Here is a 20,329-nt window from a genome sequence, read left to right as displayed (position 1 = left end):
ATCCATCCATCCATCCATCCATCCATCCATCCATCCATCCATCCATCCATCCATCCATCCATCCCTTTTTTCATCCATCCACCCTTTTATTTACCCCACTGAAGACCCCACCCATCCCAACCTCCCCCTCTTTGCCTGTTTCTGTCCTTGCCAATGGCTTTGGGCACCCAGGGGTGACAGCTTGGCTGGAGATGCCTCTCCCCCAGRAGCAGCCGGGCTCAATTAGCCCATTTGGGAGCAGAAAGAGGAGATTGGRAAGGATTATGCTGAGAAAACAGGCAGTATTTCTTCTTTGCCCAGTAAAAGGAATAAAGGCTTTTCTTAAAACCATCCCACTGCTTAAAAGAAATTCCATTTCTTGAAGCCATTTTCTTCTGCAGTGTCTGGGCACATCCCTTCTTTGTGGCATCTCAGTGCTGGGGGCCGGACTGGGATGAGCCTGGGCAGCCCCTCCCAGCCCAAAAAGCTCCAGCAGAGGAGCTGAGTGCTGGAGCCAGGCTGTGATCCCTGCTGGACCTCAGCCCTTCCCCAACCCCCCCTGGCACCCACCATAAAAAATCCCTGGGCTGGTTCTGCCTTTCCCTGGCCGAGACTCGAGGAGGGGAGAGGTGCCCAGACCAACCACCCACACTCAGCCACTCCACAAACAGCAGGAAAAACCAATCTGCTTCTTTGTAGTTTTATTTTTTTTTTACCAGCAGATAAAAGAAAAATAGCTCTCTAGTTCTTTTCCCCCTGTGGTTTCTGTGCTGGTTTTTTTTTTCCTCTGCTAAACTGTGTATTTTTCAGCTCAGTAAAGTATTTATTAGGAATCTTTACAGACCAGTCTGCTGGTGAATTATATATTGTACAGCTTCGGCGTGAGCTGGGAAAAAAAAAAATTACAACATTTTTTCCACCCAGGCTGATTCTATCCAATAGCAATAGGAAAATGAGGGTTTACCAGGAAAGCTTTAAGTTCAGCTCTGCTTGCCAGAGCTGCAGATACCTTTTGTGCCTTGGTTCATGTGCATTTCTGGAGTGTGAATTTTCCTTTCTAACTCGCAAGAGAAACTAAAGCTGAGCTCTGATGGGCTTTGGATCTTGCTGCAAAGTGTCCAGCAGCCATGGCTTGTCTCTTTTCTTTTTTGAATGGATTTCTCACTTCAACATCAATTGTTTTTCAGATCATCCTCAATTCAATGCACAAATACCAGCCCCGGCTGCACATTGTGAAGGCGGACGAGAACAACGCGTTCGGCTCCAAGAACACGGCTTTCTGCACCCACGTTTTCCCAGAGACCTCCTTCATTTCAGTCACCTCTTACCAGAACCACAAGGTAGGCAGTTTTTGGGGCTAAAAATGCTTTATTTCTGGCCAGGAGCTTTAAGAGAGGATCTTCCTGTTCTGCTGCTTTAAAAGATAAGTTTCCATGCTGGCTTTGATGGTGAGGATGAGCCGGTGGATGCAGCTCTGGAGGAGCAGGGATGATGCTGGTAACAATATTTTGGCAGGCCCTGGGCTCTCYTGCCTCGCTGTGCTCATGGAGCTGAGATGTCATTCAAACAGCAAAGCACATCTAATAATGACCAGTAAAGCTTGCTCATAAATCTGCAGTGAAAAGTAATTATAGAATGTGTGTTTAGTGAGACAGACGAGGAATGTAACCATAAAAACGGAGCTCAGAGCCGGCTCTGCGGTTTGCACRGGGAGGCAGGAGGGGGCTGGGGGTGTTCTGGGGGTGTGAAGCACAAAGGGCTCAGTTCTGTGCTCTGGCTGGGTGTCAGGGGCACCTGTGTGCTCTCGGGGCTGGTTCTGGTTTGTGCTGTTGGTTGTGGCAGTGGGCAGAGTTCTGGCTGAGGATTTTACCAGCCCAGGATCCCAGCAGGGCTGACAGCAGCGCGACARTGAATTGTCACCTCCCTGTGGCAGCAGGAGCGCTGTCACCAGGGCAGGGACAGGGGAGGATGGCAGGAGGGGATGGAAAGGCTTCTGATTCTATCCTGCTCAGCCTTTGCACAAGCTGCTGCTCCCAGGCATTTTCCTAATGGCAAAGTCCAATTGCAGGGCTGTAAGAGCATTAATTGGAATTTTTAAATCCATAACGAAAGGTGCAGAGAGAGGTAGCACTGCCAGAACCCTCCTGTCACCCCAGTGTGAAAGCTGCCACGTGTTACTGTAGCAGTTCCTTTCCTACCCATTCATAGGAAAATCCTGCAGGAACAGGAACAAGTGTGAAATTCTTCCTCCCCAATAACCTGACCAGAGCTTTTCCTCCCAAGCAGGATGCCTGTGTGCCCTTTGATGCCTGAAGCATAGAGTCCTTGCAAAACTTTTGCAATTAGTGAGCCAGTTAAGAGACTCAGAGCAGAAATGTGGATGTGGTATGGTAAGGCAGGGTGGGGGGAAAGTGCCCATTAGGACACTGAAGGCAGAGAAGTTGTAGCTGTTGATGTAAAATGACCAATTGCCCAAACATGGTTAACCAAAAAGACTCAAAAGAGCTTATATTTAATACACACTTAAAATGTCTGGTGTAAATAGTGCCTTTCATCCCTGAAGTTCCCAAAGTGCTCCATAAACTCCATACCTGCACTGTCACTGCTGTACAGCCACTGCTGGGAGCTTTGGGGCTCCTGCTAACAGGAAGTGTTGTTGTAAATAATTGTCTTTTTAAAGCTGAGGAAGCTGAGGATAGGTCAGGGAGAAAGGTGTGTGTTCACCCCAAATCCCCTCCTGGGCTGGGTGAAGCCAGGGGAAGGTGACAAGGAGGAGCTGAATCCCTGATCCTGCTCACTTCAAAGGAAATCCACGGTCCSAAATAACCAAATGAAATGAAGATGTACAAACCTGCTGTCAGGCTGTGGCTTTGGAAGGGTCCTGYGCTTCTTGTGGTTCATCAGCTGCTTGAGCTCCCCTGGAAGAGCTGGAGCCCTGGAGGCTGCTTAAATTCACATGTCACCACCTTCCCCCTGCACCACTGATAGCAGCCAGCTGTGCTCTCAGGAGTTTTTTTGGTCAGGGATATTTTTCAACATTGCTAAAAGTGCACTTGTTCGTAACARCAACACTCAGGCAAAACCAGCCCAAAGCACAACTGGCTGCTCTCCTCCCYGCTGAAATGGGATGCAGGAGGCTCAGGGCAGCCAGAGGGGCCTCAAGCAGCACTGTTTGAGTTGGGATGCTGTTCACAGAGGAAAATGACTGAATAGGRTCATAATGGCACAGAAAATTCTTATGGAAATTAGGGAGAGCCACAGCTTGACCAGCAGAGCTCTCTTAACGTGGAAACACAGGAGTCCTTTTAAATCAGAGATATTCTCTCTATCAGAAGTCCAGGAAAGGAACACGAGGCCCAGAATAAGACACTTGCAGCTCTGCATTTCATAGGACATCACACAAGGCACCTCAAAACCCACTTCTGGTCTGATTTGCTTTCAAACACTTTATTCTTGATTTCATTCTTTTAAAGATAACCCAGCTGAAAATTGAAAACAACCCCTTTGCCAAGGGTTTCCGGGGCAGCGACGACAGCGACCTGCGCGTGGCACGGCTCCAAAGGTACCTCCCTCCTCATCCTSCTCCTCCCGTGCTGCAGCYCTTTGGAGAAGCAGCTGAAAGGTGCCCCAGCCACGGGGCATCGTGTTTGCATGTGCCATTTCTATCCCTCAAAAGCTCTTCCTGTAACTCGGTGACACACTCTGTGCTGTCAGCTCTTGCCCACACCCAGAGGAGCGCGATGAGTTCATCGTCTGAAGCGAAGGGTGGTGAAGTCATTGGCTGGAGATGCCCTGGGGGAGCCAAACCGACATCTCATCATTCTGTTGACGAAATTCTGATGATGCTTCATTTTTCTCACCTCTTTCAGCAAAGAATATCCAGTAATTTCCAAAAGCATCATGAGGCAGAGGTTGGTGTCCAGTCACGGCCAGCTGTCAGCAAAGCCTGATGTGAACCCACTCCATGGGAATCACCAGACCCTCCAGCATTATCAGTATGAGAACGGTGCTCACATGCAATTTGCAGCTTCGGATACTCAAGATCTGCCACTCAACACCTTCACAGCACAGAGAGATTCAGGGCTCTTCTACCATTGTYTAAAGAGAAGAGGTAACTCGAGTTTACAGCTAGAAAAATATTACAGAAAATAAACCTGGGAGCATGAATTCTGTTTGGGTTGGTCTCTTGGGCCTTGGTCTTCAAAAATACTGTTGTGACTGAAGTGTTTTGGGGAGTCAGGARCCAAGAGCTGGTGTTTGAGGCAGTTTTTAGTGGGTTTGTCCCATAGAAGGTAAATTCAGACTGAGTCAGACCTGAAACAATTAATTAGAATGTGTAATTCGAATGGCACTGAGATTCAGCGGAAAATTATCCACTGTAACCATCAGCTGAATTAAAAACTGCAGGAGGCCATTAGCATTACCCAAACTAATGTTCAGCACTTCCAAGGCAAAGCCATGAGCAATTCCCTCAATGTCTGCAGACTGGTGGGGCTGTGGGAGCTGGGTATAAGCAGCCCTTTCCTCTCATCCCCTCATTCTCAGATTTAAGTGAGCTGAGACTACATTCTCTTCCTTTTAGTCCAGCATCAGATGAGGTCATGGCATGTTTTAAGTTAAATGGAAAATATTTGCACAGAAGAATACAATCCTTCTATTTGCATGTCTCATTGCCTGCTAATTTATTKAAGCTGGGACAATCTTCTGATCATGGCCAAATGAAGAATCTAACAGCACCAGTAATGAGGGCTGCAAGGCAAATGTGTAATTTTAGCAGATGTTTAATRTGCAGATGAATTCACTAATTCAAGCAGAGAATATTCCTAATAAGTAACAGAAAGCTGCTGGGAAACAGGGCCGTGGTGCTCACAGGAGGAGAGGGGCTGTGCAGAGCTGAGGAAGGGCTGCTGACCAGGAAAGGGCTCCTTTATCTGGAGACATTTCTGCAGCTTTTGACRCGAATATCTGGGAAATGTAGAGTCATTTTTGCAATGACAGGAAGGCAGRCTGTGATAAGACCCTTTAAGAGACTTCTTGAATTTGTCAGGAGGAGCCRCGCAGGAGTGTCAGGGCCCTCTGTTATCTGGAGGAACGTGGAGTAATCCCTGATGTGAGAAGGGTAGCCCAGTCYCTCACTTAAGCTGACAAATGTCACCAGAGTGCTTTGAGGCCGAGGGATTAGCCTGACATTTGCAGCACAATGTCTTTTTGATGCTGTACTTTGTTTTTCCAAACTCCAATGGTTTAACTGGATTAAGCTGAGAAAGGGCACCAGTTGAGCGAAATAATCGAAATAACCRCGGCCTCCAAGGGGACTCCCAGCCAGGTCCCGGGAGCTGCTCCTGAATCTGAATTTTATTCCGCAGAAAGCGCCCGGCACCTGGACCTGCCCTGCAAACGCTCGTACCTGGACGCCTCGTCCTCGGTGGGGGACGATCACTATTTCCGCTCTCCGCCGCCCTACGAGCAGCAGATGCTGAGCCCGTCCTACTGCGGCGAGGTGGCCCCGCGGGAGGCCTGCATGTACTCTGGCTCCGGCGCCGACATCGCCGCCGTCTCGGCCGTCGACGATTTACCACCCCCGCCGCCCCCCCTGAGCTGTAACATGTGGACTTCAGTCGCACCTTACACCAGCTACAGCGTCCAGACCATGGAGACTGTGCCCTACCAGCCCTTCCCTCCTCACTTCACCGCCGCCCCCATGATGCCGCGGCTGCCGGCCATCGCGGGCCAGGCCTCGCAGCCGCCGGGGAACGGCCACTTCAGCGTCTACAACCAGCTGTCCCAGTCTCAGGTCCGGGAGCGCGTTCCCGCCTCGTCCTTCCCGAGGGAAAGGGTGCACCCGTCCGTGTGTGAGAGGAAACCCCCCTCTCCGCACCTAAACGCGGCCAACGAGTTCCTGTACTCACAGAGCTTCTCCCTGTCCAGGGAGTCGTCGCTGCAGTATCATTCAGGGATGGGGACTGTGGAGAACTGGACTGATGGGTGACCCCGAGCGATGCCACAGCCAGCGTTCCCGCTCCAGGACAGTGTTCGATCGGTGTTGATACCTGTGGGTAACTTGCACTTCGGTGAGACACACGTGCGTTTCCAGAGGGATTTGTGGGGGTGAAGAGCTTGTACCTTCAGGCACACGGAGAATCCCACCTCCTGTCTCAGTGGGCTGGATTCATCAGGCTCTTACTGACTCCCAAATAAATTCATTCTCGTGTCTTCATCCAGTAGAAACCATCTTCATGACTAACGAGTGAYGTAGCTAATCATGTCCTTTTGCTTGTAATGTTAAACATCCGTGAGCAAATTTTGGCTGTTTGGGAAAAACATGAGCTTCACTTGTATGGTCCTYGAATGATGAAGCCACAACCTCCCAAAACTCCAAGGAAAAAGCCATTTGATCGGTTGCGTAGCTCAAGGACTGCCGTGGCAGCGCTTCTGTAGCYCTTTAGATCCGTAGAAATTCCTCGTTCCTCTGGAAGTGAGGGAGCAGTGGGAGCCTGCGGAGCGCGGGCCCGGGGAGCTGTGGTGCCGCCCCGGCGCCTCCCCGGCAGTGCAGGGTCCGTGCCAGTGGCAGAGAGGAGAAGGCACCGATGCACAAATGTCTCTTCTTCCCCCCACAGCACCGTGCCCGTGGCTGTGGGAAGYGAAGAAGTGAAGTGTTAAGCCCGAGGCCAAAAAGCAAATTAATTGCAGCGTTAGGAACAGACCCAGTGTCTTCAGACTCCCATCCCTCGATTGAACCACACTTGCTTATTGCAATATATTTATGAAGTTTAAGCTTAAAAGTCGCTAATACTTTCCAGAACCAATTTCTGTATTTGCTGGTCCTTGATTTCTTTCCTTTTCAGCTGAAACGTGCCTTTTGTGCTATGTTCTTTCCTTTTGCATCCTGCTCAGACAGAATTGTTTCAGAATTGTATTCAGGAGGAATATTTTCCTAATGGTGGGGTGGGGAGGGAGAGCTCCCACAGCCTGTCAGGCCTTGCAGTGTACAAATATTCGTAGAACAGGTAAAACCAGTGTTTCCATTGCTCCTTTTGGTTACTGTGGAAGTGTCCAGAGCCGATTCCTCCAGCGTGGGCTTTGCCTCCCGGAGTGTCCCTGTGAGCTGGTGAGGGGACATCAGGCACAGGTTGGATTTGATGATTTCAGAGGTCTTTTCCAACCTCAGTGATTCCATAAGGAGGGATCCCTCAGCTGACACCCATGTGGGAAGCAGCGGCATTCCTTCTGGAACATTCCCTCTCCTGTGTCCCCCTGTGGCCCGCGGTGCCCACCCCGCTGAGCTCAATGCCACCCCAAGGGACGGTGACAGAGGTGATGCTGGAGTTGGGTCCAAYGAACAGCACAACGTTCAAGCTTTAATCATTCCACAGCGGGGTTTTTAATTCTYCCTGTTGCTTCCTGGGCAAAGGCCAAAAGCTGAAATGCAGAAATGCAGGTTTGGGGGTCGGGAGGTGCTTCTGTGTTTTGGTGAATCCGTGCCAGGGAAGAGGCTGCTGGGTAAGGGTGGCTGTGACACAGCCCTTGGTCACATCTCAACCAGGACAATCCCACGCACCCACTCAGCAGAATCCGTGTGTGAGCGGTGTGGATTTTGTAACCAGATTTTGGAAATCACTACAATTTTTGCATGCTGAATAGCTATTTATATACATATATATTTTATATATATATATATAAAAAATATATATATCACAAATGCAGGCCACGTGTCCAAWTCAGCTTTGCTTTTGACGAATGAAATACTTAATAAAAATGAATGTTGCAAGGGTTTTTTTTTTTTTTTGAAAGACATCTATTTAAGATTTTTTTTTTTTATTACACACCTTTGATGTAAAAACTAAGAATTGGTTAGACAAAAAAACATATATACTACAGATAAATCTTTATTAGAAACCACATTAGATACAGGTGGTATGGAATTTTTAAATGTTTGTTACATAGCATGGACATTTTATTTTACATATCAGAACATAAAGTCATTTTACTACTATAAGCTGTCTCTGGGTGCATTTCAATAATTTGTATAAAAACGTTCCACGGTGAATTAATGCCTCGTCTCTCTTCTGTCTCCTYCTGCCTGACTACACCAATCCCACACTTCCCAAGGCCCACATTGACCCTTTTTTCACCATCTCAAAGCTCCACCACCAGACTTTAGGTGCCCGTGGCAGGGCTTTGGGTTGGTTTGGGATTTTTCTTTTTTTTTTTTCTTCTTTTTTTTCTGGTGTTTCTTTGTTTTAGCTGACAGGAGCTGAGCAGAGCACTGGGTTAAAAGCAGCCCCTGCTCACCAAACCCCCATTCTTGTGTCTGGGTGCAGCTCAGTGACAACGGTAAAGAATTAAATGTTGGAGGGAGTGGGAAGAGCTCTGGGGGTATCTCTGGCCAGAACTGGAAATGCTCAGTTCATTTCTCACCCTGACACTGGATCAACACTGAACCAGACAAATGTAACCTCAAAATGAGCGGGGTCAGCAGCCCGGGGTGTGAAGGAAAAGCTGCTGGGATCTCCCACCTGCTTTCCAAAGGTGACCAMCACAATAACAACRTCACTGAAATGAACAATCACTGCTGCTATTTTAAACCATCCATGCAGTATTTATTGATTTAAGGCAGTTAAAAAGTAGCTCCTATAAGAATCATTGGAGGAGCTCTCAGTTGTGCAGGGGATGCAGGGAAAGCTGGATGATGGAATTGCTGCAGGTTTTACCTGGAGAGCTCTCAGCAGTGCTGCTGGCAGCCCCTGCACAGGGCACGGCCCAGGCTCTGTCCCAAARCAGCCACTGGAGCTGAGAGAGTGCCCTGACAATCCCTGTGCCAAAAAAACGAGCTTTTCCCTATAAAAATAGCACATGATGTTTGTGACTAAAGGACCTGGTGGGGAAAGGCTGAGTTAGCACAAAAATGTGCAAAATTTGGATATATGTTAATCTGGTCATCTGGGTTCCTTTTATAGTCACTGGAGAGAGATCAGACATTGAGATGAAAAGGGATGAATCATTCTCTGGTGATGATCTTTTTCCACTCAGAGAGGAATTCAGTTCAGCCACTTAGAGCAGATTTCCCATTTCCAAATGGCTACAAAGTCATGTTAGTGGGATCCCCATCCTGTGTGACAAAAACATTCAGAGAGCATTGAATTATTCACATTATAAATCCCACTGTGCTTGAGCAGTGACAAAAAAAATATGGCTGTATTAATTTATGGGATGGAAATAGGTGGTTCTTTTTGGTTTTTTTTTGGTTTTTTTTTAGTTTGTTTATTAGTTCATTGCAAGATTTCTCACCTGGGTGTTGTCCAATCCCAATCCTGAAATCCTGGGTGAGGCACCCAGGTTCCACTTGATTTCTCCCAAATATTTGGGAATATTTTCCCACCCAGCAGGTGCTGGTTGTGCTGCTGGCTGAGCAGGATCATTCCCAGGGATGAAGAACCTGGAGCACAGTGATCCTGAGTATCCTGGAGGATTCACCCTGTTTGTTTTTCAAATCAGAAACACTAAACTGGGGACATCACAAAAAAAAAAAAATCCCAACAACCTGCACAGCTTTAAAAGAGATCAAGTGTGCTTACCGTGTCCCAGTTTGATTTACTGCAGTTTAAACAGCTTTTAATTCTCAAGAATGTGGAGGTTTTTGTGTGTGGAGGCTTTTCCAGCCCCAGAGCTGCAGCTGGGAACGGCAATCCAAGCTCGAGGAGCCAGGCCCATTTCAAATCAGATTAAAGCAAAAATTAGCAAGTGAGAAAAACCTGAATACACACGAGGACCGTTTGCCATTGATGTGCTCTAATCTGGACTCAAAGGCCCAGGGAATTTTTTAATTCTGTTTTTCTTGAAGGTCGATGTCCAGATTTCATCTTGGCCCAAGCAAGCTCAGTTCCACYGAGCCCAGCAGCACTCGGTGCCAGCACTGAGTTTGGACTTCCCTCGAAATAGAACAAATATTTGTATCAGCTTGCTGAGAATGTGAGTAATAGGAATATTGGCCAAAATTTAAACAAGCTAAACTTYACTCCTGCCAAAAGCCCCACCATTCAATTTGGCATCGCTGGCAGCTCACAGGCTCAAGAGGGGCCTAAGTCTGGAAGAGCCGGGGTGTTTTTGGCAAACATGAATTTATTTTTCTCTCTCTCTACATTTTGGAAAAATTGTGCCTCTCTGTATTAATTTATGATGTCATTAAATAATTCTTTTTGCAGCTTGTATAGAAAGAATGTTTCTTTTGAAGATGAGAACTCCCCTGAGGATGGTTATAGTGAAAAATTCCAGCCAGAGGGAAAAAAAAACCTTCTCTCTCCTTGGCCACTCATGTTTCTGCAGTAGTGCTTAAACAGCATAAAAATCTACAATATTTTAATTTAAGGGCCTGCTCCAAGGAGGTGCCAAGCACTTGACTGTGACAAGAGGCAGCCTAAATTCAGTGTGATCAGATTTTATTTTATTTATCATGGGATTTTATTTCTGTGATAGCAGGCTGGAAGAGAAATCTTGAGCCCATGACATGCTGGTAGAAAACATCATGGTTTGAACTGATTTGCWCTCCACAAAGTAGAGGATCAAGATTAAAAATTAAAGAAAATCAAATTTTGGGAGTGGTACACGCAAAGCACAAAGCTTTGGCCAACATGAATCTTATTTGATGTGAGATCACTGACATGAGAGAAATGTCTGGAAAGCAGGCTCTGGGTTTAGGGGGTGCTTTCATTATTGGGGTCCCAGCTTCTCTGTGCCCCAGCCCTTGTTAGCACAGCTCACCCTGTGTCCTGCTTAAATCAAAATTAATTTTAAATTTAAACTTGGCATGGGCTGCTCAGCCTCACCGATAAATGCCCAGCAAGGGATGGTGATGCCCTCGGGGTTTTTTGTCACCTTGCTGGGTGTTTGTGCCTCCACGCTCTCGTTCCTCTTGGGAAGATCCTTTTCCTGGTCGTGGCCAGTAAATGTTCCTGTCTGAGCACTCTGGGATACCAGTTCAGATCTCACCGTGGATTTACACAGAGTGTGCAGCCTCCAGGCTGGGAACTGCCCCCATGGGCCCGAGCCCACCTTTGGAATCAGGTCCTGAGAGAAGGAAATTAAAAAGTTGATTAATTAGTGCAGAGTGTTAATAACRCTAATTCAGTTAAATTCAGGGTAATTGCTGTTTTTGTTAATTAGAAACTCATTTAACAAAAGAAAAGCAACACCCACTGGAATGAAAAAAGGAGGAATAGTTACAACAGATCCCAAGGCTCTTGTTCCACTGAAAAAATCCTAATGGGAAAGAGGTTTGAATGAATATTTGGTCAATGCCAGCATTTTTCATCTGGGTTCTTTTTGCTGTAATTTTCCCTAGTTCTCARCAAACACTAATTTTTGGCTCCCAACCACACTTTGCTGCAGTTTCGAGGAACATTTTCAGCAGGGTTCTATTTACAAACTGGTGCAAAAAAAAAGAAAAATTAGGTGGAATGTCAGCACCATCTGCTTGGGCAGCAATGATTGTAACAGCCCCGAAAGACAAAATTTGACAAATGTATCTTCGAGCTGGGAGGCTGACACTGATAACAGGAACCTGGGCCAGATTTGTGGACTAATCCTCAGCCCCTGGCAGCAGGGATGGACACATCCTTGGACAAGAATTTACTGGGGAACAACATGTACAGAGAACAATGTGTGCAACACCATTCCTGCTCAACAGCCTTACATAAGGCAGGCAACAATGCCTGATGCAGCTCAGCAGAGATGAAAAGCAACATTTTTGTGTTTTTGTGCCAAAATCCCAAGGCTCGGGCCTATTTCTGTTGAAGTCAATAGGAAAAGTTTTATAGATTTCAGCAGAGCAGGACCAGCCCTTTAATCTTTCCCTCCCTGAGCCCAGGCTGCAGCTTTGGCTGTGCAGGGCAGTTCAGGAATGAGCCTGGGGTATTTGAGTTTGATGGATGACACAGGCACRCTCTGAAAGCTGCAGTTTGCTCATGCCCAAGGTGTCTGAGCAGCTACTGAGAGAAAAGAAAAATCTGAATCCAATATTGGATTGTGTTGAATTAATCAGTTGTGAATTTGATACATGAAAAATTACTGAATGTAACAGTAATACCCAAACCATTGATTATCGCTTCTAAATCCAGGAGCCCATTTTAGCCTGGAACTTTGGAGCAGGTTTTCCTGGGATGAGGAATCAATCATGGGGCATCCTGGAGTTGGGATGAACTCGTCTGGCACATCAGAGTGACCTGAAGCAATCTGAGCTCCAGRGCTGCCCGGGCTGAAGGCAGAGGGGACAAAAGCTCCTGGCAGGGCAGGAATGGCACTGGGGACAGGGATCCATCCCATTCAAATAGCAGCCACAGTGTCTCACCTGATCTGACACCTCTGGAGCAGGAYTTGGTCTGAGCCTTATTCACCAAAGGGGACAGAGAGTAAAAAAGGGKTTTAGCCAAATAAAAATTCTGCCTTAAATGAATCCGTCCTTCCTTCTCATCCTTCTGACAACGCGGCCAGTTCAAAGCCTGGAGAGTTCCCCCTCTCCCCCTCACCATTTATCATTCTGAAGGCAAGGAGACAGGTTAGAGGCAGGGAAAGCTTCCACTGGGATTTCTGTCGAGGATCACAGCACAGGGCTGGATTTCCACCCAGCGTTGGAGCAGAGCGCGTGCCCGCAGCCCCTCTCCCATTCCAGGAGAAAAACACAGGGATTTGAACTCTGGATAAACACTGTCCAAGCTCTCCCAGCCTSGAGGTGTCAGTGCAGTGAGCTGGAGGGGTTTGCTCAGAAAGCCAAGAGGGCAAATATTGTCCTTTAAGWTGTACAGGACACTGAGCATGGGGCAGTGATGCTGCTGTCCCCATGGATCCACTGAGCATCCTCACAGCTTSAAAAGCAGAACTCTGGAAAGGTGCAAAAAGGCAGAAAAGGAACTTTTATCCTATTTAATCCAGACTTAAGATCCCCTTCCTCCTGGGATCTCTTATTATGTCTTCAGTTAAGTTTCAATTTTGCAGGTACAGGGGCCAGTCCTGCTCATCACATTGGTGCTAATAAAAAAAATCCCTTTAATTTCCAAATGACAGGACCTTCTTCTTGCACAGATACTGTATGACCCTTTCCTGACAGGCTAATGCAGAAATAATTCATTGCTTGGCTCCAGCACCACATCCAAACGTTTCCTTGGAAATACTTTGTTCCTTTCTGTTGTTTCTTACTGTGGTTGAGATCCTGTGAGTGGCAATGGCTCCTTGAATGGGTTTTCCACAGCTCAGCYTCTCTCGTGTCCTTCCCAGTTTTCCTTTCCATAGATACCAAAGTGCACTATTTCAGTGAATCATGCTTTCTCCTAATAAAATATTATTTGAGTCCGATGCCAAAGGCCAGATTTCCATAAAASAGATTCAGAATGAGTAATAAGTACAGCAAAAATTATTTTTATTCTTCTGTGTTTCYCTCCCCACTCTCATTTTTGGGGGTTGGGGAGCCCTTAGATGACCTGTAGCATTAGRACTGATATTTTATATCTTTAGTTTTGTTTAAGAGCTGCCTTTTCTGGTCCATCAGCTAAGCAGGGAGGTGTTTCCATCTTCCTCATGGCAAGGCCATCGAGGGCCAGTTTAGTTCTGGATTTAACAAAACCTCCCTTGTTCCTCTGGCCTGTCCCACCCCAGCTCCTAAAGCACATTGGGAGCCAGGAGCAGCTGCCAGGGGCAGGGCAGGGCCCCAGGGGAAAAGGCTTTTCCTCAAAGGAAATCTCCCAATTCTCCCTCTCCCCCCTTCCCTCCTGAAAGGTGAGGACCCAACAGCAAAGGGTTCAACCCCAAACTGGGGACATTGGGTTCAACCCCAGACTGGGGACATTGRKTTCAACCCCAAATTGGGRACATTGGGTTCAACCCCARACTGGGGACATTGGGTTCAACCCCARATTGGRRACATTGGGTTCAACCCCARACTGGGGACATTGGGTTCAACCCCAAATTGGGAACATTGGGTTCAACCCCAAACTGGGGACWTTGGGTTCAACCCCAAACTGGGGACATTGGGTTCAACCCCAGATTGGGAACATTGGGTTCAAGCCCAAACTGGGGACATTCATGAGGCAGAGGCACGGGGAGTTTGGGATGAGGGATTTGATTCCACTGCCCAGAATCTCAGCAGGAGGAGAGAGCACAGCAAACTCCAGCTTGTAAAAGTCCCCCTGACTTACAACAGGTATACAAAGGGGAGTTGCTGTGTAGGACCCACAGCTGCTCTGTCCTGGTGCTGACTGAGGGCTCCTCTGGTTTGGGGTTTTGTTGCTAAAATGGCAACACTTTCAGCTCCTCTGGGTATCAACGATGCCTTTCATGTGTTGGTGCCATGCCCTGAGCAGGGAACAACTGGGACTCGCCAGTGTAAAGTGATAGTAAAGGCTGTCCTCACATTTCATTTAATAGGGTACATTCCTTTTTGGAATATTGCTGAAAGTCCCTCAAATATGAGTGAAATAAAAACTGTTCTTTTACTTACTGCTAATAACAGCCAGTCGTACTGTCCTTGAGAGCCACATATAAAACCAGTCAAGAAATATTTTCAAATGGTAAAATACTGCACCATAAACGAGACTTCTGGAGATGTTACCTAAATTAGCCTTGTTCCAATGCCTTTGTGATATTTAATCATAGTCATAAAAGTCAGAGTGCTTTTGCCTTCCCATCAGAAAGCAGCCTGACGTGTTTTGCTAGTCCCAGCTCCACACTGGCTGGGTGTCGTGGTGTATAATTTCATAGACACAAAGACACTYCACTACCATAGCTCTCATTATTAAACAATATATTTTAATTGTCACCACCTTTCTCATATAGACATGGGCCAAATCTGCCCTTATTGGCTTCGACCGAGCTCCACAAGGGATGAATTTGGCTCAATATATATAAAAATACAGCAAGTCKAGTAATAAAAAGAAATGTTTGGGTTTCTTTTTTTATAGCAGCCGGGRTTTTTTTTTCTGCCCTACGAACACACATGCCTGGCCAGTAAAATCCCCTGATAAAGCACTCAAGTGTTTAAGACTTCATATGCAGAATAGCCCGTGGTGTTTAATTACAATAGCAAAGATGCCGTGTTATAAAAGCCTTTCTTACCTGCACAAGGGATCCGTGGTCTCCAGAGAAGCTTAATTACCCAGGACACGCTGAGCTTTCCCCTCTGGCAATAACCTCTAACACCAATAACTCCTCTCGTTCTTTTGACATCTCAAGAGCTGAATATTGTTAATTTTTGCTCTGATTTCCTTATTTGCATTACGGCTTTCCAGTGGTTTATTTCTGGTGGAAGTGTCGAGCTTCATTCCCGGGACATTCCTCTTTCTTTCTTGCACTTTTCCCTCGGAATTTCGCGCTCTCTCAGGCTGCTCTGGCACTCCTGCTCCCCCATCTCCTTCCTCCTTTCCCAGCATACTTGGCTCCAGATGGAGATTTATGCATTTCCCCTCCTGTGATCCTTTCCTGCTCCAGCAGCAAGGTTTCAGCTTCATCCCAGGCCCAGAAGATGCAGATTTCTGCAGAATGAATTTATTTTAGAGTTAAAGGAAAAACTTCACCTGGCTCCCAATACACACAAACATGGGGCACCTCACAGTAAAAACCCCCATCCAACTGATATTATTTGGGGGAAACTSAAACTTTGTTATTTATTGAGTTAGATCAGATTTATAGCTCACATTTCTACCCAACCTTTATTGATCCACAAGGAGAAGATGCCATTTGGACCTAGAGAACTCYGCTTTTTGCAGGCTGGGGAGGAAACCTGTCCCCTGGAAAACGCTGGGATCTGGAGCCATGATTTAGAACCATCACCTGYATGATCCTCCTCATCCTCACTCCTGCATCCTCGCCTTTTGATGGAGCCAATTTCCTGAGTGCTGGGAAAGCCTGTGGCTGCAGCCTGGAACAATCCTACCTCAGTGCTTCCCTTCTGTTGTTGATCCTTTAATTTCCTCCAGCCGGCTCCTGCAGGGGACTCGCTCGGGGTTTTATGCTCCTCTTTCGGACTAATCATTTACAACTGACTTTCAAAAAAAAAAAATCCAAATCCCTTCTCTGCTGCTACTGCTCCGTGGAAGGGTCACTAATTGGGATGTGCTTCCAGCCAAAAGGCAACGCAGACTTAACAGCAGCTCACAGCAATCTCCAGATTCTGCCCAAAGCTTTCTGAGCAGAGCAGTGATTTAGAATCTTACTCCAAGAATTAGGGTTGCCATCCATAAAATTCCTCTGCAGCGTAAATTTTCACACTTTGAAAAGCCAGGCGAGCAGAAAGTCATATAAAACTGATTAATGGGTGAAATCACAGCATCAGGATCTGGGGTTCTGCGGGTTAAGAATGTTACACACAGAGCTCTTATCACGGGCTRTGCATGAAAAAAACAAAATTGAGAAGGATCTGCAATTACAGATCTGGAAGAAAGGCATGGGCTGGATTGGAAGTTTAAAAACCAGTGCCTTAGGGGGAACTGTTGCCTAATGACAAAACAGGAAACGAGATGAAATACAGGAGGGACATACATTAATTTCTCCAAGTTATTGATGTTAGTGCTCTGTAAAATGGAGATCAAAACGGTGATGTTGTTATATAAGAAAAACAATATTCATTTATGGCTGTTTAAGTTAAAAAATTGTATTAAACTCTAATTAAAAGCTGAGAATCTGATGCCCAACTCTAARGCAACAGCCTTATTATTTTATCATGTTAATTATGTAATCACAGCTGCACATCCTTCCAAATATTTTTTTTAATAGTGTAGCTTTTCTGAGCTGTGCTAAGAACAATCATCACAACAGTTATAACATACACAGAGACAGGAATGATCAATTATTAGAATTATTTTTATGTTTGTATACATTACAGGGGATAAATAAAATGGTTCTTGAATCATTTTATTGCATTAAAGGATAAATTTATACAACAGTTGGATGCATTTTATACACCAGCAACCACCACAAAATACTGTTAAATCTTTAAATTAATACAAGCACTTTATTTGAAGTGAAAACAAGCCCACAGTAGATTTTCAAGACCAGAAATGGGGTTTGCAGCTCTTTCTGGCTGAAAACAGAATCAGCCAGTCACACTCACCCTAAAAATCAGGAAATTCAACCCTTTCACACATTCATGATAAAAACCTGAGAATCAATTAAAAAAATATTGTGGCATCCTAAACCAAGTGTATTCCAATGYACTTTAGGGATCAGAAGGGAGAGTTTAGGGGACAGAAAGGAGAGTTTTGGGGCAGAAAGGAGACTTTAAGGGGCAGAAAGGAGAATTTAGGGGATAGAAAGCAGACTTTAGGGGGCAGAAAAGAGAGTTTGGGGAAAGAAAGGAGAGTTTGGGGGCAGAAAGGAGTCTTTAGGGGACAGAAAAGAGACTTTAGGGGGCAGAAAGGAGACTTTAAGGGACAGAAAGGAGAGTTTAAGGGGCAGAAAGGAGAGTTTAGGGAACAGAAAGGAGAGTTTAAGGGACAGAAATGAGAGTTTAAGGGACAGAAAGGAGAGTTTAGGGGACAGAAAGGAGAGTTTAGGGGACAGAAAGGAGAGTTTAGGGGACAGGAGAGTTTAGGAGACAGAAAGGAGAGTTTAAGGGGCAGAAAGGAGAGTTTAGGGAACAGAAAGGAGAGTTTAGGGGACAGAAGGAGGAGATAGAAGGGCTGCAGGATGGTTTGGAGGGCTGACTGTGTATGGCAGGCACAGCACAGCCCCATTTACGCGCTGCTAATTCCCCCCTTAGACGATCAGACTTAGGCTGGGCTGATTCCAGCAGGAAAATCTCTGCACAGAGATCAACACCGGGCTCAGGCATAAGATCCTAATTATTTGAAAGGCATTTGTTTTCATAGCTTTTTTTTTTTTTTTTTTTTTTTTTTTTTTTTTTTTCCCTCTGTCCAAGTCGATGGCATTTTAATGCCTTATTAAAGGGTTGTTTTACAGCAGCCCGTCTGTTGGCTCCCTGTGCCCATGGCTGCACTTTGGGCTGCAGGATTTCACCTTCCAAAAACACATTTTCCAAATTCCCCTGTAAAAATGGTCGATATTTCCTAAGAGAAATAGGGGGAGGTTTTTACCTGCTGCAGTTTGCCATTGATAGGGGAGATAGGACATGGATGTGTGTGTGTGTCCCTGTGTTTATGGCCTGCCTGCAAAAAGGGTTTGTGTTCATTAAAGGATATTCTTGCAAGCTCGGGCCCGATTTTATAGGGCTTTTTGAGTTACATAAACAAATGGAAATGTTTTCATTTCTGCTTTTCTTTAATTCGGTTTAAATCACGGCAAGACAAAATATGCCAGTGCTCCCCTACCACGTTTTCAGCCCAGACATTGCCATGTGGGGCCTCTAAATGCACAAGAAATGAAAAAATGAAGCAATTCAAACTTGGAATAGAATGGAATTGATGAGAAGTTTTTATAATAAATTACTTTGATAGGAGTGTAAGGTAAGCAAACATTCAAATGTGAAAAGGAAGGTAGATTGAAAAATATGTTTACCAGCTTTCAGACAATCCCAGTCAATTATTTCTTTTAAATATATGGTGAAGTCTTTGCTTTGTTGCAGTCAGATAGAAGAACCCCCAGTGAGTTCAGTGGGGCCAGAATTGGTACCCAGGTAGCTCCTTCCCATCCCTCACACACAAATAGAGCTCCAGCTTGCTTGGGGTTGGCATCAAATAATTAAAAAGTCCTTTACTTATCTGTCTGATTAATCCTGATGGATACGTGGCACGGATCAGCAAAACTCTTCTAAGATAAAATATCATCTAAACTGCCAGATTTCAGTTCTGGAGGGTTCTGCAGCAGCAAGCAATAATGAACAGATGAGGGAAGCAGCCAGACCTACAAAAGAAATAGTATTTTAAAAGGACTGTACTTAGGGGGRAAAAAAGGGATTGCCTTTGTACATAAAGAGGTCTATTCATTAAAAGAAGTTTTTACAAATGTGGTTATTTCAAATAGTGGAAAAGTGTGAAATACACTTAAAATGAGTAAAATTTGTGGGTTTTCCTATGGGTTAAATATGTGCCATACTAATAAAGCTCTCCTCACACCTCTTCCTAGCTCAGAGTCTTTGGCCTCATTCTGCAGGATGTTTGRAATTGAGGGAGCTCAGCATTGRAATTGAGGGAGCTCAGMATTCCCAGCAAGTTTGGAATTGAGGGAGCATCAGCCCTGCAARGCCCAGCTCTGTCAGGATTCAAAGGGATTCTGCAGAAATCCTGAGCTGGACACTCAGAGAGGCACAGAGCAGTGTCTGACACACACGAGTGAACTCCGTGTGCTCAGAGGAGGAGAAGCTGCTCCAACGAGTAAAGGAGAAATCAGAACAGAGAGCAGGTCACCCAAATCACAAACACCCAAGAACCCAAAGCTCCTTGCAGGCAGCCCCAGCAGGTCAGATCTGAATGCACAAATTCTCTGAATTCTGGTGTTGCTGCAGGGCCCAAGCAGCTCTCAGGTACTCACACATTTATACACACACACAAATCTCTCTGGGCTCATTGATCCACAGCCCCATCCCAGGCACCACCTGAGCCTGCTGCTCCAYCACCATGAGCTGGTTTTTCCTGCAGGAGGTTCTCCAACACCCAGCTCTCCTCTTGCCATTCCTGTTTTTAAGCCRTACCTGGCGCTTGCGCTGTATAAAAACCACATCAACGGCTCCTACATGAAAWAACATCCCTGCCTCAGGTTTCATGAAAGGTGCCCTGTGATGCAGGTCAGCATTCCTGGATAACCCAGAGGAACCCAGCAGGACCACAATTTCCATGGTAGCTCGTTCATAAACTGAGGAAAACCTTTACAAGACTGATTTTGCAGTGTTTCCCCTTTCCCACTGCTTGAAGAACGCTTTAAAATGGAACAAAGATGTTAAAATCTGATTATTTGTAATTATCCAACATCCAAGCTTTTGCCCTTGCAGTTTTCATCCACAAGTTGAGATGTCAGTGTTCAACACAAACGTGTTCCAACCCATTTCATTTCCCCTCGGTTCTGTAAGTCTGGAATCTGCTGCTGCACATGGCAGTGAGACACTTGAAATGCAACAGGAACCTCCAGGTTTAGGTACAGAAAAACAAGGTATTTTAGAAAGCACAAAATTTAAATTCTTAAATACAAAAATTCAAAAGCTGAATCACTGATTGGTGCAGAAAAATCCTCTCAAATTCTCACAGCACTCATTTTAACGTAGTGAGAAAATTATCAGCCCATTATTTATTTCACATGCATTGACCCCAGGAATCATAATGATATTTTTATATATGAATAGGGATAAAAACACACATTTTTCAACCACTTGGTATAGTGAATATATATATAGATACATATTTATATACATATATATGCA

At 45.6% G+C, this 20,329-nt stretch overlaps 1 protein-coding gene across 1 annotated transcript in view; it reads left to right on the top strand.

The window, feature by feature from the left end:
* TBX4 (T-box transcription factor 4) overlaps positions 1-8,015 on the top strand; it is a 32,357-nt gene extending 24,342 nt beyond the window's left edge. Inside the window, exons 5-8 of the mRNA XM_057378811.1 lie at positions 1,167-1,319; positions 3,453-3,541; positions 3,849-4,090; positions 5,346-8,015. Coding sequence (XP_057234794.1) covers positions 1,167-1,319; positions 3,453-3,541; positions 3,849-4,090; positions 5,346-5,968 — 1,107 coding nt within the window. The 3' untranslated portion in view covers positions 5,969-8,015. The remainder of the gene's footprint in view (positions 1-1,166; positions 1,320-3,452; positions 3,542-3,848; positions 4,091-5,345) is intronic.
* Positions 8,016-20,329: the final 12,314 nt, after the last annotated feature.

This window comes from Malurus melanocephalus, unplaced genomic scaffold (genome assembly GCF_030028575.1).
Source record: "Malurus melanocephalus ecotype Western Australia unplaced genomic scaffold, MMel_1.1 scaffold_376, whole genome shotgun sequence".
Lineage (NCBI taxonomy): Eukaryota > Metazoa > Chordata > Aves > Passeriformes > Maluridae > Malurus > Malurus melanocephalus.
Note: the sequence above shows the minus strand (reverse complement) of the source record. Positions and strands in the feature narration are given on the sequence as shown.